Here is a 26,981-nt window from a genome sequence, read left to right on the forward strand (position 1 = left end):
GAGCGTTACTTCGTGCTAAAGGAAAGCATTTTCCATAGCTCGAACAGGCCTATTGGATACCTTTCGTGTTGTCTCTGTATGGTGCCTTACACGCTCCGCATGGATCTTCGTCTTATTCCATTCTCTCTGAAAGCATTAGCTTCTTTGGTTTGGGTTTCTAACCTCAAATCGCTCGTTCCACACGTGAAGAAATATATTATTCCTCTCTATTCATGTTAAAGCTGATAAAACTAACATTCGTGTCAGTCTCACTGAGAATTCTTTGCCTCGTAACGCGCCATAATTCTATTTACTTTATTAATCAACACTCACTTCACTTGTCTAGGTTCCACGCTATACTACCATCACAATCACTGAACAGTAGAAACTACGTAGTACATGTGTGTGCAACAGGACGAACCATGAAATTGTTTTCAACTTAACAACTCCAATTAATACTACAAAGTATATGCTTAGACGAAAAGAATTACTTATATTAAATTATTTCAATTTTGTCAGGTTTTCATATTATCATATATTCTAGTTATTTCAATTATGTGACACACTATAATTTGGTTAACCCTGATCTATTGTACCACTGCCACACTCTCTGCCATCTCTTGGTATAGGTCAGTATTGTAACTTCAATCAAAATAACAATGAGATGTGTTGGTTTTTCAGTATGAGCGATTCTACAAAAACATTTAATTTACTTTAGAGGTAAGATTACTTGAGATTAATTGTATGTTCATGGAAAAGTTTGTGTAACATATGGTTGTTCTATTGCATATTGTCATAATGTTACTGCTTTGTTACGTTTAAGCAACTAACATAAAATAGGGTTAGGATTAACCAGAGAAATAAGTTTTTAAATAAAGTAGCATAGTATTTATGAAATTTGGTACTAAATTGTACGCTACTACAATATACATGTTACATTTAATTTTAATCGATATTGTGTTACATTTTAATAAACATATTTACTGATTTAATAGATATGGTTGTCCAGCGAGGCACGTCAACTTGGACTGTGGCATCTGCTGATACACAGCATCAGCAAACACAGCAGTCAACACATTTAATGAAGCATGGTCAAGAATATGATACAAATTCTATGAGAGCAACTTCTGTTGTTGTTACGGATTCGAATAGGACTTCTCCTGCTCTTCGTTGCAATGTTGTTGTACCGTCCGGCGCATCAGTCGAGTCACAAGCATTTGTTGAATGGGTACGTGCTTCAAAAACATGCGAATTAATTTTTTTTGTTTATTTATAAATTTATTATTTTGTTATAGGTACGGCCTAATTAAACTGCACTGACATACACCAATTTTAGAACTACTGATATGCTCCATTAATTTAAATCACTTATGTTGCCGATTTATATAATTTTGACAAGTGAGGTTCCCGGATAGTGTTTTAATTATATTGTAATTTCGGCACACAGAAATTTCTAATAATAATGTCTGTGTTACTAAATTGTATTTACATTTATTGTGAACCAATTTGGTTAGTTACATCGATTATAAATTAGGCCTACTATACATATGCCTTATTTTGTAGAAATATAGGCTAGTGTAACACACAAAAATTGAAAAATGTGTGAAATAGTATGTAGGCATCTGAAAATATTGTAATCGGATTATAAACCTGTTTAGTTCCATTTTGTTTGAAGCTTTTTAAAGGGTGACATAACCCCATTTGACAACCAAGTATAATTAGGGTAAATCGAATTTATTTTTGTTTTCTAATCTAAGAGATAAAATTATGAAAACGGACTTACTGTAAAACCGAATCAAGATTTGAACTAGGCCTATTTAACCGTAGATATTATTTAGAATCGTGCATAAATACTATATCTAGCCGATGACGGAACATGACGGCCTTTCCTCATACCACTTCATTAGACCCTCATCCATGATTTCACTCGCAATTTACTTCGACGTACAGTATATGAGTGCAATAAGAAGGGGGTGTCGCTCACAGTGAAAATGTTTACAGAAATAATGCAGGGGTGAGTAGGCTATTTATGACCTTCCTTCCAGGATAGAAGGCGTTATGTTTTGTTACGACGTTTTGGTAATTTTAAAGATACGATGCTTTTAAACTAGTATAGACAGTATTATTATGATGTACCGAAGTATAGACGGTGCTTTTCTTTTCTTGTCCCTGCTTACTTCGAAATTTCTTACTGTAACGGAAATTAAGTTAACATTTTCAGAGCTCTGATTCACAGAATAAAACTGATATAGCCATTTACAAATGTATAAAAAATATAAGGTAGATTATTCTGAAATAATTTCAGTTACAGCATAGGAGTGGGTGACAGTTGTGTGTTTTTGTTATGAAATAAAGATTCTTCGGTTTTAAATATTGTCATATTGTGTATCATCCATTTACTCGTGGATATTGAATATGAACAAAACCAATTTTTCGCTATCAAGAATGATGATGTTCCGTGAAAATCTCGAATTTTTTCCTTCGTTTTTTACAACAGTTCTAGCATATATATACTCTCCCTGTAAGATGCATAATCTGCTGACAATTGAAAATAATCTTAGAGATAGGAAAAAAACTTACGTCATCGGTATTAGAATATTAGAATGTATAGAATATAAATGGTCAAAACCACAAGCCTGACATCATTGCAAACAACTTTTCCCCGTATTTTTAAAGATATTCTGTATATCGGAGGTAAAGGGTACAATGTCCATTTTTTACGAAATTGAGGTTTTTGCATATTCCTATTTAATTTTTCGCTTTCTTTTAGTGGTGCAAAGCACTAACTTCTACGTGTAACAATAAGCGAATTAGCCTATTGGAAAGGCTACTATGTGTCATAAGGTACGATGTTAAAGAGCACTTTCATTTAGCTCTCCTGTAAAATTCGGTATTTGTGACATAGTGTTCTTTACCTCCGACGTAGAGCTATATGATTTCTATTTGTTTTTTTTGTATGAATTGCATTTTTCATTGCCCTACATTCTCGCACTCATCCCAGTCTACTTTTTTCCGTTTTTTGATCAATTTTCGACAGTTCATTTGCACGCTTTCTTTCACGCCATGCTCTCGTTTGTTCAGCCCCTGAGTTCTCAACAATATAATTTCGCTCACTAGTTTCGACAGTATAACATCACGACACTATGCAGAAGACGCACTCCCAGTGATTTATGCACTAATTTGTGGAAAACTACAAATATCAACAACTTATTTACGAAAAAGCATAGCAACATACACTATCACTGACTACATTGTTACTTCTTTCTTTAGACATCATCCTGATAGTGCTGTATTTTCAAAATTGTTTCATAATAATCTCTTTCTATTATCTAATATTATTTGAATTATATTAACATTCTATGTATTTTAGCTTAATTCTGCTACACAGTTTATTTCAGTATTTAATTAATAGTTCATAGTATTTTGTTGTTTAATTCGTAAATAATTCTTGTATACATGTAACTCTCATCTAAATCAAATTGTTGAATTCTTTTAAGTTCATGCATATGTTATATATACTTTTTGCTGGTTGAGTGGAAAAGAAGGCCTTATGGCCTTAACTCTGCCAGTTAAAATAAATCATTATTATTATTATTATTATTATTATTATTATTATTATTATTATTATTATTATTATTATAAACACAATCACATAGCAATAATACACAAAACCCCCTTAAACACCTGTCAAAGGATTTCGTTTCATAGCATTTGACTTTTACCCAGCCTACTTGAAAAATCTGGGACAACCAGATGATGTAGAGGTCATTGTTAAATCTGGATCCCCTAATACCTAGGCATTTGACAATGACATCATTTGTCATCTTGCACTCCAGTATTTTTGTTGTTGTTGTTTTCTAATGCCAGGCATTTGACAATAAAGTCATTTGACCTCTTGCACTCCAATATTTTTCAAAGATATTATCATGGTCAGCTATTGAAGCACAGCATTTTTTTACAATGTTATCTCCTTGTAGCAATGCTGTGCTTCTTTTAATGTATTTCTTTTAATGTGTTTCATTTGCATCACACAATACACAGGCAGATGTATGGGAAATTCCTATCCGTGCAGGTGGCTTGTCAAACAGTCTCGCAACAGCAGATTTACGTGGCTCTGGGGAGATTATCTCGGGGTTCGTCAATAAAATTTCCCAGGTTTTATCATTTGCTCCATCCGAATTTTCTTGTTTTTGGGCTGATCTGAGCTATTTACTCTTTATTAGTTACTAGCCGTACCCGTGCGCTCTGCTGCACCTGTTAAAAATAAATATAAAGTAATTACATAATTAAAATAGGACATTTGATCCAGGGAACAACTTTTACAACAGCGCAAGATAATCTGCTTCGCTCATTACCCAATTTTTTTGCATTGCATTTATTGCATATATATTTTATGTATTTGAACACGATTCAATTGAGCATAGTTAAAATTTGAATTATAAAATAATGGATTGCTAAGCTAACGTACTATTACTGCATACTAAATCAATACACTCTCTTTGTTCGTTAATTCTCTGAGATTAAAATGAGTGTACATAAATATTATTTTAAGAAATACAGAAAACGAATGTACAAAATAGCCTATCAAATTTTCTGTTCATAAGAAGCTATTTTAATCTTACCTGTCCTCGGTTTACTCAGACGTTACTGTAATAACATTATAGCATTATGTCCATCTAGAGAAACTACACTTTCCAATGGTGAAATAATAATTAATTATACAAATCGATTAATTTAGCTTCTGATATTACTTCATACAAACACAGAAACATTCTCTGTAGGCTATGTTTAATAGCTTTCGATTGTTGATGTCCAAGGCTCCTTATAGACGAAGTCATTTGTTCTTAATTAATTGCACCGTCTTAGATGGCAGTTATTTTAATTTTAAAAACTCCGTTATCTCATTAAATATCAGTCCTATCAAAATTTTGTAAAGAATATAACTTATCGGAAATCATTTTTAAAGAAATTTTTGTTATGTAACATTTTTCACAAAAATCAATAATAAGCGAGATATTTCGATTTATTTAATTCAGGCCCCCTTATAACCCCCCTTTTAAATAAAGTATTTTGAATGCCATATAGCCTAAAATCTAAGTTACAACGAACTTAATTTATATTCCAATTTTCATATAAATCAGTTCAGCCATTATCGCATGAAAAGGTAACAAACATCCAGACAGACAGACATACAAACAAAAATTTCAAAAAAGCTATTTTCGGTTTCAGGATGGTTAATTATACATGTTAACACCAATTATTTTTGGAAAATCGAAAATTACTAGAAATATTTTGGCTACAGATTTATTATTAGTATAGATTTACAGAATAAACTGGAAGTCCGTTATTAAGTGGTTGTAAAATTTTTTAACGAAAAAGTCTGCTGTTTTTCAGTTCCCTTTATATCATAATGGTGGTCCTGTACGCATGGATTTATGGATTTACTGTGGTGGTTACAGCATGCGGGCATATTACTCAAAATTTGCTCTCAGACTTTATCCCAGATATTGTCTTATATAAATAACTAGCTGAAATCATCCTTAGTTGCCTATGTTTTGTTTTCTGCTTCTATTTTTAATTAAACTGCTTGTTAGACTTTTCGGAAATCCAACTACAGACAACCAAAACGAATTGTCTTTACTAAGCTTTCCTCACCCCTAAAAGATGAATCTTTCTGTAGCGTTCACGTACATGAATTAATGAACTTCTTAGCCAAATGCCTGCCAGGGTTACTGTAACTCAGTTTAATCACCTGTAGATCAGGCATCGAAAAGAAAACATTTCGTCATGTGCCTTACGTTCAACTGTTTTTAATATATATTTATTTGTTTTTATTTATTTATTTATTCTGACGTAGTTAAGACCATTAGGCCTTCTTCCACACCGCCAGAAATACGAATAAAATAATAGAAAATCAAACTATAAACAAAGTAAAATCAAACGAAAATATATACAGGCTACAGTCACACAACCTAGATTATCTAGATTTTGGCCTTCATGATGTATCAACAATGTTATTTCATGTCCTGTTATTTTTCCATGGCCTCATGGAAGTCGATGTTGAATACAACAGACAATAATAAATAACAATTGACTGTATAAGATTGCATTTTAATATTATACATGAATGTTTGATCGTATTTATTTTTATCATTTATCTTTTTAATTAATTTAACGTCCATTTGTCCGATTTTAATGTAGCCTATGTTGTTCTCCTGGTTATGAAGGTTAAATGTGGTAACTTTGGCAAGTATTGGTCAAAGCGTGTAAATTTGTATAGAGTACATACATACATATATAGCCGCGCTGACTTTTATATATAAGATGTTGAATATAATTATGTAGGTTATCCAGGGACTCATCTGGTGAATATGTGGCTGGCAACCACGAGATCCCTAGCTGAAACTGACATTATTTCTACTTATGTCAATCTCCTCTCCTTTTCTTCTTTTTGGTCTTATTTGGTCAACTCTTCTTTGATCCCGATGCTATTAGGTTTTGAGATCTAAGATATCATTCATTCCTTTTTTATATCCTTCTTATAACTACACTGGCTTGTCACACTGTAACAATACGTCCGACAGTGGCGAAAATGGAAGAAGTCTCTGGACTTAAATCCTTCTTGCTAGGTCCAATAGACTTGATAACCAAAGACAGGTGATCTCATTCAATTGGGTATATGACTACAGAGCGAACATGATCTTCAATTGGTGCATGCATGAGGCACGGGTGGTGTGGCGAACATTTTGGGTGTGGGTGAACATTTCCATGCAGTGTATCTAAGCAATTCTGTTGTGCTAGCATGCTGATTTTGATGCCAAACAAAAGCTCGTGTCTAGCTCTGTCGATTTAGGAAACTGGCGGCCATTTTGGGCATAGACGAAAATTTCCGGGCAGTATATCTCGCAACTCCGAATAGCTAGTACGCTGATTTTGGTGCCGAACGAAAAATCTCGTCTAGATCTATCGATTTAAGCCATAACAAGTGAACTTCGTAAAATATTTGTTGGTGACAAAAAATTTCAGAAATCGCCTTATACTCACTGAAAAGCCCAGAGGAAATACAAGCAATGCATCTCATTGGAAAGGGCGTCTCGTGGCGACTGGCGGCCATTTTGGGCATGGGCGAAAATTTCCGGGCAGTATATCTCGCGACTCTGATATGCTAGCACACTGATTTTGGTGCCAAACGAAAAATCTCGTCTATATCTGTCGATTTAAGTCAGATGTATTCACTCAAACTCCACGGCCATGTTCCCGACACAACCACTCCCACTTTTTCTTTATCTTTTCTTGTAAGGATTTTTTTATTTTTATTTTAGTAGGTTATTTTACGATGCTTTATCAACATCTTAGGTTATTTAACGTCTGAATGAGATGAAGGTGATAATGCCGATGAAATGATGTTAGAAATGTTATGTTTTATTTAACGACGCTCGCAACTGCAGAGGTTATATCAGCATCGCCGGATGTGCCGGAATTTTGTCCCGCAGGAGTTCTTTTACATGCCAGTAAATCTACTGACATGAACCTGTCGCATTTAAGCGCACTTAAATGCCATCGACCTGGCCCAGGATCGAACCCGCAACCTTGGGCATAGAAGGCCAGTGCTATACCAACTTGCCAACCAGGTCGATGCCGATGAAATGAGTCCGGTGTCCAGCACCAATAGTACCCAGCATTTGCTTATATTAGGTTGAGGGAAAACCCCAGTAACTTGCCCCAGCCGGGAATCGAACCCGGTCCACCTGGTCTTGTAAGGACTATGATACATAACTGTGATGATCTTTACCTATTCTCTTTGTTCAATAACCATAATTTTCACATTTTCTTCCTATTGTGGGCTTCTTCTATCTACCCTACATAAATTTTTAAATAGTATCACGTAAATTCTTTGAAGTAACTAAAATGTAAGTCATATTGTATGAAACTACTTCAATATTCCGTTCTGTTCGAAAATTTGCGGACTCCCTGTTATGTAAACAGAATAACCACCACACTAACTAAAAAATAAGTATTTTCACCTTGCTTGAGTTGCTTTCTCTTGAAACATACAAAGGAAGCATTCTAATGTGTAAGAGAGAGTAGAATCTTTGAGAAAATTGCTCTATAACCCATCTATAGTCACGACGCTGTTATTCCCGGCGTGACTCCTCCTCTTTGCTTACGTCTTAGGAAGTGAAGGCTGTATAAAGTCTAGGTAGATAGTATCGTTCGCCATTTTTGCTCTTTCGTTGCCGAGCTACCAGAAGAGGGATCTTGACACACTGTTAAACATTATCATGTCGTAGCTCCTATGATAATAAATCAAATGCACTGTAATTCAGCAAATAATTGAGCGGCAAATAACGTCTTCGTGTGCTTTCTGCGAACGCCAACGAAAGAGCCAAAATGGCGGGCGATTATATTAAGTATTTATCGAGCCTTAAGAAATGAATAACATCTTCATCAGCGAATCACAAGATGCACACGTTTAAATGTAGCCGACCTGCAACGCGATTGGCTGCCAGAAATTAGAGCGACAGGACTATAGTTCTTCCACTTAAAAATTATTTCTCTAACATAACATTTTTGGGGATAAGTCTTATATGATGTACAGTGTTTTATTTTACACTATCTCCTTTTGGGGGGGGGGGAAATTGTTAGAGCTAGATCTTGGTTTTCTTAAGGATTTCAAATATCCTTCCATTATGTCTGTAGCAAAAATTCTAACATTCCGTATGTATATGAATCAGAAAGATTAACTCGTAAATCTTGAATACAAACGAAGTGTCTGATATCTTAAGTGTGTTTCATTGAGTGGTGAATTTTGAGTTTGTTTTGTTACAGAAAAATACATTTAATATGAGACAAGTAACTCTGTCAAATCTGGCTGTGAGTCAGCTGGGGCTGCGCCCCTCCTTCAGGCCGCAGATTCCAGACAACAGGCTGCGAGGGAGATGCATGACCAGCACAGCCAAGTCCCTGGACATCCTGCGGCAGAACATACAGTCCGCCATCAACAAGGAGATCGACTCCATCATCAAGAAATACTTAGAGGTGAGCCATTGTATGAGTCCACTTCATGAAATAGTACTGATTTTTTCGACATTTAAGAATAAGAATGAAGGATACATACGAACTGGAAGAAGTGTGTAAGAAGTACGGGGTCCATCAGAAACAATGAACATGTTTTGATCTTACACTGTTTTGAATATGGCGGGTTTATTGTTCTGTATGTGTGGCTAGCCTGTACTGTTGCCCTTGGAGATTAGTTTATTTAGTTTCAGTGTGTTAGCAAGCCATGGAATGTTGGACAGTGTGCCCAGTGAATAGGGATTATAAAGAATGGACACTTCGCGTCGGTACCTTTGATGTAGCCAGACTGATTTCAATGACTTCAAGTCAGGTAGAGCGTGAGATTCTGCTTTCTCCCTAGAGTTGGCGCTGACATCACACCAGCTAGCAGTCGACACAGCGGAAATATAACACATATAATTAATACGTCTAGGTACATTATGTACTCAAATAAAATAAATTGGATCCATAAAATAATAAATCCGTTACTAACTGTAATGTCTAGACTCTAGAGTTCCTTTATAATGAGAGTTGAGACGTTGACCCCCAACAACAATTAAAATATGTAATGATTTGATAGCGCTGAAAATGGAAAAACAAAACTCTTATGAGAAGTAAAACCATATACCTATATTATATTATATACAGGCTTCGAGACTTCGGATCCAATAAAGCAGTTCAGTGGGAAATCTGCATAACGGCGTACTGAGTATAGTGGTAAAGCGTACAGTAGGTGGGGTACTGTAGAATGAATGCCAACAAATACGCAAAGGAAAACGCTCTGGATTTGAAGGTTCTGACGAATAATTTGGTTTCCACACAAACTGTGTCTCAAACTATTACACGGTTAGAAAAGTCAGATCATGAGATCCCGGAAGCCCTCAAATTAATTGAGGAAATGAGAATTAATGAGACACCAAGTACACCGGTTACTGAACGTGTAAAACAGAAGTGGAAATCAATTTTATGTAAAAATAACGGATATGGAACATTGTGTAACATAAACAGCAAATTAGTGGACATAGAGTCACCCGAGAATAAAGGACTGTCTCTTAGAGACTGCAATGATGTTAGGTTTTTTCGTTTTGCTCCTATCACGTCATGCGACGTAGAGCGCAGCTTTCTACAGTACAAACTTTGGCAGATAACCGAAAGAGATTTACGTTTGAGACGTTGAGAATGTATCTTGTAGTAGGTATATTGCAATTCGGTACTGTAACTGCACTTCCTCAAGACGACCAATAGGATAAATTAAAAAAAAAATAAAATAAAATTGCTACATGCTACATTAACACTGTGTACAATTAAACACAAATGCTTATAAAAGACAGAATGCTTTTCACATTCTTTTGACATTATCATTGTGTAATGTATATTTACTTTCAGAATGTAGGCCTACATATGTGTGTTTCCCCATACTACTGTACTCTACTCTAAATAGCAACGTTGTTACCTCAACACATCTCTATCTACCTGCAGCGAGTCAACAACCTACAGTGCATGCACAGTAAACTTATTGTATCGGGTCCGAAGTCTCGAAGCCTGATTATATACAAATATTAAACGAATTTGATACATAATTTTATAATGTATTATATTATTTTATAATATAATTTATTATATCTGATATATAAAAAAATATTATTACAACTAGTTTGTCACTGAGAAATAAGGAAAAGCTGTTAACTTGAATTTATTTGAAGCAAAGCGTTACTGGATTATGCAATAAGGTAGGCGATGTTTGGATCCTGTGCCTTAACTCTATTCTCAATTATTATCTTAGCGTATGCTCGATTACACTAACCTCTAGCGCTTGAAAGTGGAACTAAACGCTGGCGCACAGAGAAACAAAACACAGGAAAATTCGCTCAGTGTCCATTCTATATAATCCCTATTCGCTGGTGTGCCGTTGAGAATTTCATTAGAACTGGTTGTCATGGAAACCAAGAGATTGTTTTGAAGACAGTTGAATCGAGGTGACGCTCCTTCGCATGTTGCTATTCATAGGTGGGTGTGACAATGGTGTGAGGAAGAAAGTGTAAAAAACAAATTTCCACGCATTCAGTGTGCACTGCAGAAAACGTAGCACGAGTACGGGAATCTGTGCAGCGGAGTTCACACAGATCAGCAAACAAGCACGCCATTGTGCTGCAAATTTCAGACAGAAGCATGTGGTGGTGGTGGATTTTGCATCAAGATCTTAAATTCCATCCCTATAAGATGCAAGTTGTGCCATGGCCACCTCGTTCTCCAGACCTAACAGCCCCTGACTTCTACCTCTGGTATCTCAAAGAGAAAGTCAGTGTCATCAGACCTGCGAACTTGGGAGACCTAAAGGAGCGAATTCAGGAGGGAATAAACAGGCTACAGCTGGAGCCATTAGGAAGGGTAATGGACAACTTCCGCCACTGCATACAGCATGCATTGACAGTGATGGTTCTCATCTAACAGATGTCGTCTTCAAAAAATGAATAATGCTTCTGAATGTCCGAGAAGTGCAGTTTCAGGTTAAGTGAATACATTTTGATCATGTTCTATGAATTAAAATATTTTCCACTTTAAAATGTTATATTGTCATACTCCAAAGCAGCTATTCTATCAATAGTTTCTAAACACACACCTTCATCTCAAACAGCAGAAATAACTAAAATGCTCTCTCAATTAATATCACTCAATAAAAGAATTGTATTCCAATGGATACCATTCCATTGTGGAATCCTGGAAACGAGAATGCGGATGCTTTAGCAAAGAAGGGCAGCACTGCTACTTACAGACCTGTTACTAAATCTACGTATTACTCTGTGAAGAGATTTATTAAATCTACATACTTAGACTTCAACAAACAAAATTTGATAACACAATCTCAAGGGAAAAAATGGAACTCTCCGCATCATAATCCACAGTTGATTCCCGATTTACCACGAAAATCGTCTGTAGCTGCATTTAGATTGGCAACAGGCCATGATTGTTTGGCCAAACACCTGCATAGAATTGGAATATATCAGTCCCCTAACTGCCCATTGTGCAACTCAAACCAAGAAATGGATTCGGAACACCTCAAAATCTGTGCTTCAGTGGCTGACCATGACAATATCTTTGAAAAATATTGGAGTGCAAGAGGTCAAATGACTTTATTGTCGAACGCCTGGCATTAGAAAACAACAACTTTAAAATGTATCCATTATTTCTGGCAGACTCTATGTAAAACAGTATCTCGTTCGCTTCAGGTAGATTTTCTTAAAGACATGTACACTGCAGCCTAGAAATTTATCATGTTCTACATTCCTCTGAATTTAACCGCCATGGTGGTCAAGTGGCTAGAGCGCTAGACTTATAATCTTGTGGACTTGAGTTCGATCCCTGGCATAGTCCCAGTTTATAGCTTGTTTTGGGAAAGCCCGTGGTTCAGATAACACAGGGGTTTACTCCAGGAGCTTCGGTTCCCCTGTGGCATCCCAACAACTCTCCATCATCTCATTGTGGCTATAGCGTAGACCAGCCTACTATGCCGCACCCTGGGCAATAACTCTTATCAGTAAATTAGTCTACATAACACGAGTGAATGACGATCTGTCAAGTACTCGCCATTAGTAAAAAGAATTAATAATTGTGATCTAAATGAGGGGTTGGAAAGCAATGGTGGATCATTAATGTTTAGGTGAGGGGTTTGGACTTTTTCCATTGCTGGTTGTCACAATCAAAAAATTAAGACACAACGTTTCGAAGGGTGGTTCTCCCTTCGTCTTCAGGTGGAAGGAAGGAGAGAAAGGAAAAAAACCTACTGTTGGGATCGTTACGTACAGCTATTCCAGCGTCCGGCAGATGCTGCAGTTGTGACGTAAGAGCCAATCAGATCACAAGAGCTTGGGAGAGCGACCAGTTGAGTCTGTCTACAGTATGTCACCCAATTACAGACACGAATAAGAATGTACAAATATTAGAAGAACTGAGTCAGGAATTTGATTGCAGATTTCAAGAGTTTGCAAATCTTCAATCTGATATTTCCATATTTGCGACAACATTTTCAGTGAATATTGACAGTGCTCCATCATCATTGCAACTGGAAGTCATTGATTTGCAAAGTGATATTGAAATGAAAGACCGCTTTGAAAACAAAAAGGATCTATCTACATTTTATAGAAGATTTCCCCAGGCAAGATTCCCTCGATTGCATAGATTTGCTGCTAGGATGTTGAGCATATTCGGATCTACGTATGTATGTGAACAGTTCTTTTCTTGTATGAAGATCTGCAAACCACAACATAGAAACCACCTGTCTGATCTGAACTTGAAACATATTCTTCGCTTGTGTGTTAGCCAGATTATGACTCCAAATATTGCAAAATTAGTGCGCGAAAAAAGAGGAAAAAAATCTCGACAAAGCGTTTAGCTTGGGCACGGTAGTGACACGAAGTGATGGTGTGTTTCAAAAGTTGAAATATACTTTGCATACTACTCACCAAGATAGGGCCTATGTAGTTTAATCTGTATATTATGTAGAGAAATGTGTGTTAAAAAACACTTGAACTGTTTTCAAGTTTCCGAGTAGACAAAGTGTTGCAGTACTACTTAAAGTATTTATTTATATGCTTGTATGTTTATAGCATTTTCGGAATTTCATTTATATATGCAAACGCTTCTGCAAGTGGCTGTATTATGAGTTATGAGTTACATTATAAAATTGTAAGTACATTAAATTTGATTACAAACCAAAATATTTTGTTGCATTGATTTATCACGGATGTACAGTTTTGTTTTCGTACAAATGTATTGTAATTGTGCTGTTCCCATACTACCTCAGAAGAATGGATCGCGCTCTGTCAAGGCATAGACGCCGCACCACCACTGTTCAGTTGAGCCTTCTCTGCACGCTGTGATCAGTATGCAGAGATTGCCGAGCAAAGAGCAAGGCGGCTACGTTGTATGACGTCACAGAGCACGGAACATGCCGGTCACTGAGCTATTCTGTATGACTGGTCGATTGATTCCTCGAAAAATCGAAAGAGAATTGGGAGGACAAATTTAAAAGGTACGCAAAACGCGTCCTTGCAAGGGGTTGGGGGCCGTACAAAACTAAGTATGTGAGCTCCAAGCCTGTTGGCCACTAATCTCACTCCGGGTTATGCTGCTCCACTGAAGGAGCTCTAGAAAATTTTGAAGGGGAAGCCGAAATTGGACGTAACCTCTTAGGTACCACATACGCGAGGGGGACTGAGATTTGATCAAATGATCACGGAACGGGGCGAGGAGGAGATGGCTGGCGAGACGCTGTCATCTGTTGTTCGATGACAAAGCATGTGAAGGCCGTCGGAAGAAGCGCCGTGAAATCTAAATCTGCAATTTGATAGGTCCTTATCCTTTCAAATTGCGACTATTTGAGTGACCTCGTATATTTAATAGACAATTTATAGGTCCTGAATTAGGGCATACGTCGTTTATAATAAAGGGGAATATACATGGGGAAGGGCATATAGGTCCGTGGCCCATTTCTTATACGGCTCATCCCGACATTTGTCTTACGCCTTAGGAAAACCACGGAGTACCTTAGGCAGGATGAGTTGTCTCATATATAAGAGACTAGCCAATTTGGCTATTATGTAGGAGGTGACTGTTGTCATGAGCCTTGTTGAATCGTCTCAATTTTGAGACCAGCCATTTGGCTATATGATGGCTCAATTACGAAGAGGGGGGAGAGATGTAATTGTTAATTAATTTAGAGTAATTGATGGGGATATGAGTGCAGGTCTGTGGCCCATTTCTTTTAGGGCTCATCCCGACATTTGTCTTAGCGCCTTAGGAAAACCACGGAAAAACCCTAGGCAGGATGAGATGAGATTGATTCCTGGCTTCGGTGGAGATTATAATTAAGAAAAACCCGAAGTCATTAGCAGAATGTTGGCACTAAAACAAACAGAATAAAAAAGATGGACGTGAAGTGGCTAAAAAATTGATGAAAGACACACAAAAGGAGGGGGCAGGGAACTAAAAAATGTGAACAAGTGTTGTGATACCTCGATAGAAAATAAAAGAAGGTAAAAAAGGAAAAAGCTAGTAACAAGGACATGATAAAAACTGCTACTGCCACCTAGCGGTAGCAGACATTAGCCACTTCACGTCCATCTTTTTTATTCCGTTTGGCTTAGTGCCAACATACTGCTAATGACTTCGGGTTTTTCTTAATTAGAATCTCCACCGAAGCCAGGAATCAATCGATCAGTCATACAGAATAGCTGTACGTAACGATCCCAACAGTAGGTTTTTTTTCCTTTCTCTCCTTCCTTCCACCTGAAGACGAAGGGAGAACCACCCTTCGAAACGTTGTGTCTTAATTTTTTGATTGTGACAACCAGCAATGGAAAAAGTCCAAACCCCTCACCTAAACATTAATGAATAATGATGCTGAATGCCAGTGTGGTGGTGATGGGTATAATATGATTCTATATTGCTTTCAGAAGTTTTTCCAGCCAGCAGTGGACAACATCAGGAATAACCTGGGAGCCGGCAGTGTGTCGGAAGAGCACGTGCGAGATGTGTGTCGGCAGATCCTGGAGGATGCAAAGCAGATGTACTGCAGCAGTTCTCAGTCCAGGGGCAGCTCGCCCTTCAACGAACTCAGTGACTCTGAAACTGGCAGTATTGGGGAGTATCGCTTTGGGAGGCCAAATGCACGTGTAAGTAATTTCATTAAAGAACAAAGTTATATGTGTGCTGTATGGAATTTTCTCAGATTGAAGTTTGTCATCCATATTTCATTAGTCTTATGTTCAGAGTTCCCACAGATCTTGAAGGTCAGGGAATGTCAGGGAAGTTAAAATTGGTCAGGAAAAGTCAGGGAATTTGTTTTTATAATGTCGTGAGTTTCTGTGAACTTCACTAAGAGTTAGGTGCACAAAAATTTTTGATATTTTAGGTAATAGTTTAATTCTGTTAAATGTAATGAAGGTAATTTTAGATTACTTTATTTATGAAAAATATGAATATTGGATGATCGTCTCAAGATATTGGAGGAAAAAAGGAAAATTATTAGATTAGAGACGCAGAAGGAAGAAAAAGCTATTGCATCTCATCAGAGTGCTGTATTGGAGTTAAATCGCTCACTTGAACTCGGTCGAGTGTCGCACCCTCGAGTGAGATACGATCGGTCGTGATACGCTCGTAATAAATAGAAGCACAGTACAAGGTCATCTCACCGACATGTCTTATCTTGTATGGAAGGCGACAGATAAGATACACATATGTTTTGCTCACACGGTAAAAATAAGGCTTTATTTTCTGCGTTTATTACAATGTTTAATGGAACAGTCAATGGAACGTACCAAAACAGGAACATGAAGTTATAAATAAAATAGTATGAAAAACTTCGATATACAGTTATTATTGCTAATTAATAATTATTCAATATTTGATTTACCACATATATAATATGATAGGTCCATACATAGTGTTCCGTCTATATACTGCGACACTGTAGAATCGTTTTACAAAATATTATTGATATAGCAGTAGATTAATAACAATATTAGTACAGAGATAACGTCACAGAATATAATAAAACGAATAATCATGCTGCACAACTGTTACTGACGCAGAGATTGATACACTAATTATTAGAGATTATTATTATTATTATTATTACTAGAAAACTCGATACAGTTCTTGCATTATCGTGATTGTGTTCTCCGTTTATAATAATTACAATTACATCCAATAACATCTATCAGATGTGGCAAAAACAAAATCACTCCTGTGTGGGGGGAGGGAATTTACCTACAACAATTATATTACATTTTAAAGCAAGTTTTGTAGTTGTACTATGGAGAGGTTAGTTAAACACTGCAAAGTTTTGAAATGATAAACATCTATGATGTTACTACACAGTTCATCACTGTAACAAGAACGAATGTCTAACGCTCGGCTTATACCGTTCAAGGATTTATTGCTCGCGACAATTTTACCCATCATGCATGTGCGCTACCTATCGGATTATGCTATGAACTACTTGGCGCTCGAGCGAAAAAGTCCGATGCAGACCTCTGCAACTCATATTAACTTATTGCAGAAGAAAACAAAAGACTAGAAAGAGAACAGAGCTATTGCTAATATTAGTTATAAAATTTATAGCTTATATAATTTTATATTATTTTCTTTTCTTTTTTTTCTGGCCATTAGTTAATGTTTTCCAAAGTATGTTACTGATTATAGCTTGTATAGTTTCATAGTTTTTCCTAATTACAATTTTTATCCTTAACAATGTACAGTAATGTTTTCAGTGTATATTACTGATGTTACAATTATATCAACTTTGTTAATTTTTCATTATTCCGTGTTTTTTATTTAAATATAAATAAAAACTACAAAAAAGTAAAGTCAAAGATAAGAATAAAGGAGAGACCTGGACAGCTATGGGGATGTTGGAGCCCATTTAATTTTTTTAACACGAAAAAATTGATGTAAGCATATGTGCCGTGGTCAGGGAAATGTTGGGAAATTAGTCTTGAAAGTCAGGGAGATTAATTTCCTTATTTCTGTAGAAACCCTGAATGATTCTCTTACGATATGTTAATGAATTCCTGAATATATACAGGAAATGTTATATTACTAGTTACTGATACTCATGTTTACATGACACCCCTGTCAGAATTGAGAAAATTTAAGGCTGACATGAGAATAGCTCCTTACTCCAGTAGCCTGTGTGTTGCCAGACAGCGTTGTAACACATCTTCTGGCATATTAGCAGAACATTCATATCTGATCAGTGAGTTGAGCTGAAAACAGAGAAATGTGCCAATATAAATTCTCAAGTTCAGTGGTTTACCAGGTCAGTGTTGTCCTTGAAATCAGCTTTACTCCCTTTGAGTGTTAACTTGTAGCCATTGTTAATCAGAGTCCATTGTTCCGAAAGAGGAAAGAATCTGATACAGATTCAGAAGCCAGCCAGTCCGCACGCAGGAAGAGAAGCAAGCCCCGTCCGCCTGGAGGAGGAAACTTCGCGTCGGGTCGCTCCACGCCTCTGAAGCTCAGCAGAGGAGAACCCATCCGTCGGGAAGGACCGAAGTGGGACCCTTCCAGGATCGTCAAAGAAACTCTCTTTGTTATGGGAGCAAGGTGTGTTGTATTCCAGTTGTTTGATGTATGTCACACTACACTGTCTGTTACCATCAATCACTATTTGTACTACATCTTTTTAAGTAATTGATTAACTAGCGGACTTACTCGTGTTAACTATGTAAGTCTGTGCGGTTTACAGCTGTTTCGGTGCTTCATCACACCATCCTCAGAGCCTACTAGATCTCTGCGTCATCTCGAACTTCTCTGACTGTTGTGTGGGTGCATTTGATTGTTGAAAAGTGGAGTCAAATAATGTGTATGTACTGAAATTGACTGTGTGTTGAGAATTTGATTGGGGTGTGTTTTAGTGTGTTTGTATATTTCATATTGTTCTAGTGTGTTGAGTTTTTGGTTCTTGGGTTGTATGTGTAGGATTTCCATGTCCGCATTTATTGTATGTATGGTCAACACACTAGAACAATATGAAATATACAGACACACTAAAACACACCCTGATCAAATTCTCAACACACAGATCAATTTCAGAACACACACACTATTTGACTCCACTTTTCAACAATCAAATGCACCCACACAACAGGCAGAGAAGTTCGAGATGACGCCGAGATCTAGTAGGCTCTGAGGATGGTGTGATGAAGCACCGAAACAGCTGTAAGCTGCACAGACTTACATAATTAACAAGAGTAAGTCCGCTAGTTAATCAATTACTTATATTCAAGTGTTAAAAGTAGTGTACGCAAGATTCAAAATGGACATCTTTTTAATTCGCGAGTTCTATCCATTCATTTTGGTTTTTTTTAAAGATATCACTGACCTGAAAGTTTTTATCATAGTCTATATTGCATATAAAATTATTATTAGAAATACGTTTCTCATGTATTTTTCTCTTGCATGTCAGACTTTGAGATTATTGTACAAAACTTTTACGTGAAACTAGCTTCGATTGACCCTTTTCCCTGATGTGTAAGGTTTCTAATGACATTAGTACATTAATGTGCACGAATGTGATACTATTTCTTGACAATCTAATACAGCGTCTTTCATTGAAATAATTTGTTTTAGGGCGAATAAAGTGCTAGGATTTGGTCAGACACGAGGGCGCTTGTACATCAAACACCCAGGTCTGTTCAAGTACTCTGGTGATCAGGAGGACAAGGAGTGGTTGTCTAGACACAACTTGATGCCACCCACAGGTGGTAAAGCCTACCTGATGGTCCTTGAAGATATACGGGAACTTGCTGAAACAGATGAATACAGGTATTTAAAACAGAGAAAGTATCCATGTAATGTCTTGATTCCTTTCTCTTTGCCAGCCTGCCCAGCCTTACCCTACTCTTCCTCCACCACCAGCCAACATACCTATGATGAGTTGCTATCAGTTATTTCATTCTACAAGAAGAGTCAATATCACTTTCAAATATTGGCCCATAAGTTTGAATTGGCAACTTAATTTAAATCGGGGCTAACAATTTGCCAGTATTTTTTTGTAACAGTGAATCTTAAGTTTTATTTTCGAAACTATGTTTCGAACATAGAAAGAAACTATTATTAGTAGTACTATTACTACTACCCTAGGTATGATGACCACCACTACCACCATCACCATCACCATTACTATCTATCTCACTGCTGCTCTTCATTGCGACGTAAATGATGTGAAACATTTAGATCTGTTAATTTGGCTCATTGTGTGCTCCATCCAGAGGAATTAATCAGACAACCAAGTAGACGAATTTAATATTCTTATTCATTCATTCATTCATTCATTCATTCATTCATTCATTCATTCATTCATTTTATTCCATAGATCTTACATGAGCAATGAAGCTTTATGATGTGGAAGAAGTCAGAATTTTACAATATTACAATTACAATTTTTACAAATTTTTACAGTTTTACAATTTAGTAATTTTCTATAATTTTTACAATTTTGTGCAATTTTTTACAATATTTTGGCGAGATGTAGTGAGATGAGGTGAGGTCCAAGGATTCGCCAAAAGATTACCCGGCATTTGCCTTTTGGTTGGGGAAAACCTCGGAAAAACCCAACCAGGTAATCAAACCAAAGGGGTTGATGTTGAGGACTCGCCATAGACCATCCAGCTTCAGTCCCACGGCTGGGGAAAACCTCGGAAGAAACCATTGAGACCAAAGGGGGATCCAACCCAAGCTCGAATGCAGCTCCGGAAGCCTGAACACAGCTCTTATATGTCAAAAACCAGTTCCAAAGATATGTATAGTTGACTCCATCAAATTCAGAGTATTGGAACAGGGCATGTGAGGAAGTTCCTTTTTCTCACTTTACAAAAAGAAGCTTAATCTGAAGCGATAATTGACTAACGGTAAGAGTTTGTGTTTCTTGTCAACATGCTGTCCTTCATATTTGAAGATACTGCTGAATCTAGTGGATTCAGGTGTACAACTTGATGTTATTTTTACTACCAGAAGGCCTGTAAATGCTGAGAGGTCGTACTTGTTTTAAATCTTGTGTTGATATCAGTACCAAGAAAACCAAACACTTGTACTTCAATTGAGAAATCAGATTTCATATTTTGCAACTAAGTTCATAACTCCAATACAGTGGGCTAATTGAAGACAACATAATAGCACAGTCTAGTATATACAGCAGCGTTGCCAACCGTGGCCGAATTCGGTTAAACGTAGCTTGATTTTTAGTCATGTAGCTTGTAGCAGAATGGTCGTAGCCGAATTGAGATTCGATCGAGCGACCATCTGTGAATACTCAAATTTTATGTGTACACACTTTTAACAAATTTATTTTCTCATATTAATACCCACCAGAATTTCCTCACTTCCTCATTAAAGTTATGAAAACATACCGGTAGAAACTTTGTGTCACAGATTGAATTCTGAACAATGTGATCCGCATTTATGGCAAGGATAGCATTGTTATTTTCAGTTTTATTTTCCTATTATGTGAATAGCGCCTATTAACCTAACAGACAATTTCTGTACTTGTGAATTTGCAGACACCCGTCAGGCGGTTTATTAGGGGTCGCCTACCCAACAAAAGTAACCTGACAGTTCCTCTGTTTGTGAACTTCCCGGCACACAGCAGAGTTTTTATTAGGGGTCGCCTAGTCCGCAAAAATAACCGTACTCCGACTTCAAATAACAATAAAACATATACGCAAATTCTTAAAGTTTTGAGCGTAGCTTAATTTCAGTCTTTGTAGCTGAATTTCGGGATGTTTGTAGCCGACGCTCTCGTGTTCAGGTTGGCAACGCTGATATACAGTCACGAAGCTCAATACGTAGTAAATATCCAAACATTAGATAGTTGCTCACCACTAGGATCGCTAATATTGCCTCATTACAGACAATGCGAAATAATACCGGCACAGTCTATTGTTTCTAGCATCCTCAAAACTCAAGCTTCGTGACTGTATATAGTAGAATGTGATAATAGCGTATAATATTGTCAGGAAATTGCCTGCACGTATATATGTATGCTTTTCTTTATTCCACAGGAACAACCCAAACCTTCTGTTGCACGAGTTGAAAGGTTTTGAAGCACCTGAATTCATGTTAAGGAAAATCCGTGCCTACGTATGCGACATGCGCACAGACGGCCTTCCGGATACGAAAAAAGTGAGACAGCACAGCGACCTGTGTGAAGGAACTGAGGCAAGGCTTTCGTTGTTTATGGTTCTGCTGTAAGAGTATGGTATCATGTCTTAGATATGACAGTGAATATTTTCTACACAAAGTAAGCTACATTTATAAAACAGTTATGGAACTATGAATGGAAACATATTTGTTTGTTATTCTCCACAATAAGTAATAGTAGTATTCATTATTAAGTTAAATTTCTAGATTCAAATCACGAGCTAATAATCTATATATATATATATATATATATATATATATACACTGGTGGCCATAATTCTGGAAACTTTTTGTTTTTGTACTGAATTATTATAACATTTGTATTAATTCATAGATTTATACAATTGAAAATGTTATTCATGACTGAATCGTTAATTATGGGGTTAGTGTAAAGGTATTATATTAAATCCTGAATATTTTAATAATAAATAATCATTATTATGTGGGAAATTATGTTCTTGTCGTTTAAGTTCTAAATATTAATTTCAGATTTAATTATAATTTCCCATTACTTACTGTAATAAAATCTGGTTCATTGTTGAGTTTAAGATTATTGTTAATCATTAGAAGCATTGTTGAGCACTGCTGTGGAGAACTTCCTATTTCTCTTTAGAAGATTTCCTTCGATCTTTCAATGCTAATCCACAAATCTGCCTCACATCTCTTGGACTTACTTTAGGTTTTCTACCAGTCCTAGGTGTCGTTTTACAAGATTTTGTGCATTTGTACCTCTGCCATACCTTCTGGAACGCCATACACTGTAGCACCATTACCAAGTTTTCCTGTAATTTCCTTGATTGTGTAGCCTTCTTCTCGAATTGTGACTGCCCTAGAAGGTGTCCAGTCTTTTCGTGGAGCCATTGTGATAAAATGATCAATAAAGTTTGTTGTAAAGCAATCAGGTGTTAGCCTAACGAAATCTTAAGTCAGACTAATGATAGAAATACATTAATAATGTCCATAATGTATGCTAACAGTACTCAACAATGCTTCTACTGATCAACAATAATCTTAAAATCAACAATGGACCAGTTTTTAGTACAGTAAATAATGGGAAATTATAATGAAATATGAAACTAATATTTGGAACTTAAACAACAAGAACATAATTTCCCACATAGTAATGATTATTTATTGTTAAAATATTCAGAATTTAATATTATCATAACCCCATAATTAACGAATCAGTCACGAATAATATTTTCAATTGTATAAATCTGTGATTCAATGCAGATGTTATAATAATCAGGTACAAAACCAAAAAGTTTCCAGAATTATGGCCACCAGTATATATATAATTTGAACTGGTAAAGGAAACTACGGGACAACAGCTGAACGGATTTTAATAAATGACCCCTCATTTCGAAGCTTGGAACTCAAAGTTTTTTAGAGAAATAGTAGTTTTCAGTGAAATGTTGATTTTTCAACATAATTTTCCTATTTTCCAAAATCCATCTGTCGTCAGTTTTGAGAACTAGCTAATTGCATTTCAGAATAAAACAAAACACACACTACAGTAAACAATATTACACGAAGGCCATGATCTACAAGAATGCTGACATATTTAGAGCTCAAATTAAATTGGTTATTAAAAACTTAACTTACTAAAAATAGTTTACAGGTTCGATTCTGTGGTGTGTAATTTTCTGGGTACAGCTGTGTACTGGATATTAAAAACTACAAAACTTGAGGTGGTTTGATGACATTATTACCATTAGAAATGAAATATTATTGTAGTTAATGCCATGATGTGACTATTTTTCATTAATTATAGATATTAATGCTATATTGATGATATGAAAGTGAAACATAGATGTAGAGAATAACTTAAATTAGATTTTGATTTCTATATTTTCTGAGTGGCAGCTATGTAGTATATGTTACTGAAAGCTATAAAACTTAAGTAAGATAATAATATTATTAAAAATCAAATATTTTTATAGTTATTAATCAAGTGGGGTTGGGTCTTTTTCATATATTTAATGGCAGTGTGGTGTAGATATTTATATGCGTGGTTCTCTTCAGTATTTGGTCGAGAGAGAGTATGTTTCATTATTATGGAAGCAAATAACTTTCAGAATGTCTGGTATTCTTCATTGAAAATAAATCTGAAAAATTTTATTTCAACGTCTAATGAACTTAGTTTGCAGTATTTGCTGCACAAGCCACTAGTTAACTTATAAATGTAAGATAAATTCGTTTGAAAGCAGTAGATATTTAGAATCTTCTTCAAGTAGAAAGAAAACTTTTCGTTTCAGCAGCTGTACTGATACTTAATAAAATTTAAGTACAGTATATTTGAAGACGTGTTTAGAATTATTGTCAGCATGCCAGCCACCTTACACTTTCATTGTGTTCTTCATGTACAGATGCAGGGAAGACTGGGACTTCCAGTGGACTGTGTATCATCAGCCATGACACCACCAGCTACTGTATTGGACTCAGGTAAGTATGTATGTTATGCTTACTTGTATTATTAACATTTTCATATGTATTATTAAATTTCTGAAAAAGCTCGTAAAAGATTCTCCCTTCTAAAAAGACTAGCAGGAAAGAAATGGGGATGCTCTAGGAATACTTTGAACACTACATACAAAATGTTTATACAGCCAGTGCTGACATACTGCGGAGAAATTTTAATTACTTCACCTTTCATAAACGAAATAGAATATGTTCAAAACCAAGCTCTCAGACTCATTACTGGTGGAATCAAAACAACTCCAATAGATTCTATGAGATTCCTCACTAATATTAACAGCATCAAAATGACAATAGAAGAAAAAGCACTGATTCAGTATGAAAAACTTATCAGATTACCAGGAAACAATTGGCATTCATACAGTCCTCTCCGTAGATTGAAAACTCAAAAAAAGTTTCATATCCATGGTTCAAGAATTAAAACAGAAAATCAACATCCCGAATTTAAAAGAAAACTTACAAATTAAACCAAACACTTTAACTCTATTAAATATAGAATATAATCTAAATTTAACAGAAGAAATACTGAAATCAGAAGTAAACACTGAAATACTGAAACAATTGTCTTTAGAGACAATTAATATCAGGTACCCTCCACAAAACTGGCTTCATTTATACACCGACGGATCCTTGATCTCCAGAGAACAAGGTGCCGGTGCAGGTGTTACGTGCTGTCTCTTCTCACTTTATAGATCTCTTGGGTATAGAACAACAAGTTTTGATGGAGAAATCATTGCAATAAGTGAAAGTCTCAGGAATATTCTATTTCACATCAATAAATTTAAGAATGCAGTTATATTGTCAGACTCCAAAGCAGCTATTCTATCAATAGTCTCTAAACACACACCTTCATCTCAAACAGCAGAAATAACTAAAATGCTCTCTCAATTAATATCACTCAATAAAAGAATTGTATTCCAATGGATACCATCCCATTGTGGAATCCTGGGAAACGAGAATGCGGATGCTTTAGCAAAGAAGGGCAGCACTGCTACTTACAGACCTGTTACTAAATCTACGTATTACTCTGAAAATATTTATTAAATCTACATACTTAGACTTCAACAAACAAAATTTGAGAACACAATCCCAAGGGAAAAAATGGAAACTCTCTGCATCATGATCCACAGTTAATTCCCGATTTACCACGAAAATCGTCTGTAGCTGCATTTAGATTGGTAACAGGCTATGATTGTTTGGCCAAACACCTGCATAGAATTGGAGAAAAGTTTCTTTCCACCCATAAGCAGTGCTAAGATCAGACGCTATGGACAGTACTCTATAACAGAGTCGCCAGTATGAAAGGATAATTCCAAGCCTTTGGCGTGAGACGAACTCGATAGATCAGTGGTAGAGCGCCTGACTGGAGAACAGGAAGTCGCAGGTTCGATTCCTGCTCGAAGTTGTGAAATTTTTCTTTCATACCATGGAATGATTGTGACTATAATAGTATTTAATTCATGGAATATATCAGTCCCCTAACTGCCCATTGTGCAACTCAAACCAAGAAATGGATTCGGAACACCTCAAAATCTGTGCTTCAGTGGCTGGCCATGATAATATCTTTGAAAAATATTGGAGTGCAAGAGGTCAAATGACTTTATTGTCAAACGCCTGGCATTAGAAAACAACAACAACACTTCCTCTATCATGTCTGCTGATAAATAATGCAATTAATTGATGACCAGTTAATGAGATAAACTAGATTAGATTTTTTTTTTATTTTAGTAGGTTATTTTACTGCGCTTTATCAACATCTAAGATTATTTAGCGTCTGAATGAGATGAAGGTGATAATGCCGGTGAAATGAGTCCGGGGTCCAGCACCGAAAGTTACCCAGCATTTGAGGGAAAACCCCGGAAAAAACCTCAACCAGGTAACTTGCCCTGACCGGGAATCGAACCCGGGCCACCTGGTTTCGCGGTGAACTAGATTAAAAAACCAAAACCTTATTGAAAAAGGAATCCATATTAGTGATCTAAATATCTTCGTCCATAAGTTAATTTTTTTTTACTGTTTTGACAGGACCACCAACTCCATCAGAAACTGCCCTGGAGTTGCTGGAATGCCCAACAACGATGACTATGTTGGCTTCACAGAACTCGGATGGATCTCCATACATGAACCTGCAGGAAGTGAGTCCTGATGGACCGCACCACAACCTCAGTTCGATGCCTGCAACATATGCCCACGTGGACACCATGACGCTGCACACAACTGCCCCAGGGACGACCTCGATGTCTGCTTCCCACGCCACGCTGTCAGCCCTGTTGGCTGGCCACATCACCAGTGACAACTCGCAAGAAGGTGTGGAGTAGCAGTACTGTTCTCATTGCCAAGTTTTGCTGTGCCTTGGGAAAGAAAAGAGCAGAAATAAGTTACTGCAGTTTGCCCTTTTCCTTACCTACAGCTCAACTTTTGGACGACACAGTAATTCCAAAACCTTCCTGAATTATATTTCCCTCACCATATCCTGAATGCTCTATTTGGTACACGACCATATCGTGCCAGATAAGAGCACCTACGAAATTGCATTTATTTTTTAACAGAACCACATCTTTCGAGTCTTGGAGAAGAGCACAGTGAGTGTGATCAGATATACGTTTACTATTGAGTGAGCTCATTGTGAAGAACTGTCTGATGCCAAAGTCCAGTACGAACTCAGTTCATCTGACTGTTTTGTTAAAGTGTTCATGAAAAAAAAAAAAAAAAAGAAGGTTAATCTGTACAAATTTTGAAATACCAAAGTCCAGAGTTAAGTGTACAAA

General features: G+C 36.4%; 1 protein-coding gene across 3 annotated transcripts; it reads left to right on the forward strand.

Moving 5' to 3' along the window:
- The first annotated feature begins 548 nt into the window (after positions 1–548).
- LOC138708743 (uncharacterized) lies at positions 549–26,981 on the forward strand. Of its 3 annotated transcripts, none has more exons than XM_069838874.1 (9): positions 549–699; positions 975–1,207; positions 8,809–9,018; positions 15,489–15,707; positions 17,921–18,141; positions 19,168–19,362; positions 21,597–21,753; positions 24,105–24,180; positions 26,239–26,981. In XM_069838874.1, the coding sequence occupies exons 2-9, from the start codon at positions 977–979 to the stop codon at positions 26,529–26,531; spliced, it is 1,602 nt and encodes a 533-aa protein (XP_069694975.1). In that variant the 5' UTR covers positions 549–699; positions 975–976; the 3' UTR covers positions 26,532–26,981. The 3 variants fall into 3 exon arrangements, with proteins under 3 accessions (XP_069694975.1, XP_069694977.1, XP_069694976.1); XM_069838876.1 differs by having other exon boundaries at positions 17,939–18,141; XM_069838875.1 differs by having other exon boundaries at positions 15,492–15,707.

The sequence above is a fragment of the Periplaneta americana genome, chromosome 11, assembly GCF_040183065.1.
Source record: "Periplaneta americana isolate PAMFEO1 chromosome 11, P.americana_PAMFEO1_priV1, whole genome shotgun sequence".
Taxonomy (NCBI): Eukaryota; Metazoa; Arthropoda; class Insecta; order Blattodea; family Blattidae; genus Periplaneta; species Periplaneta americana.

Coding starts and splice junctions, on each gene's coding strand:
- LOC138708743 (XM_069838874.1), top strand. CDS start 977: ATGGTTGTCCAGCGAGGCACGTCAACTTGGACTGTGGCATCTGCTGAT. Junction 18,142..19,167: donor CTCTTTGTTATGGGAGCAAG/GTGTGTTGTATT, acceptor AATTTGTTTTAG/GGCGAATAAAGTGCTAGGAT. Junction 24,181..26,238: donor AGCTACTGTATTGGACTCAG/GTAAGTATGTAT, acceptor CTGTTTTGACAG/GACCACCAACTCCATCAGAA.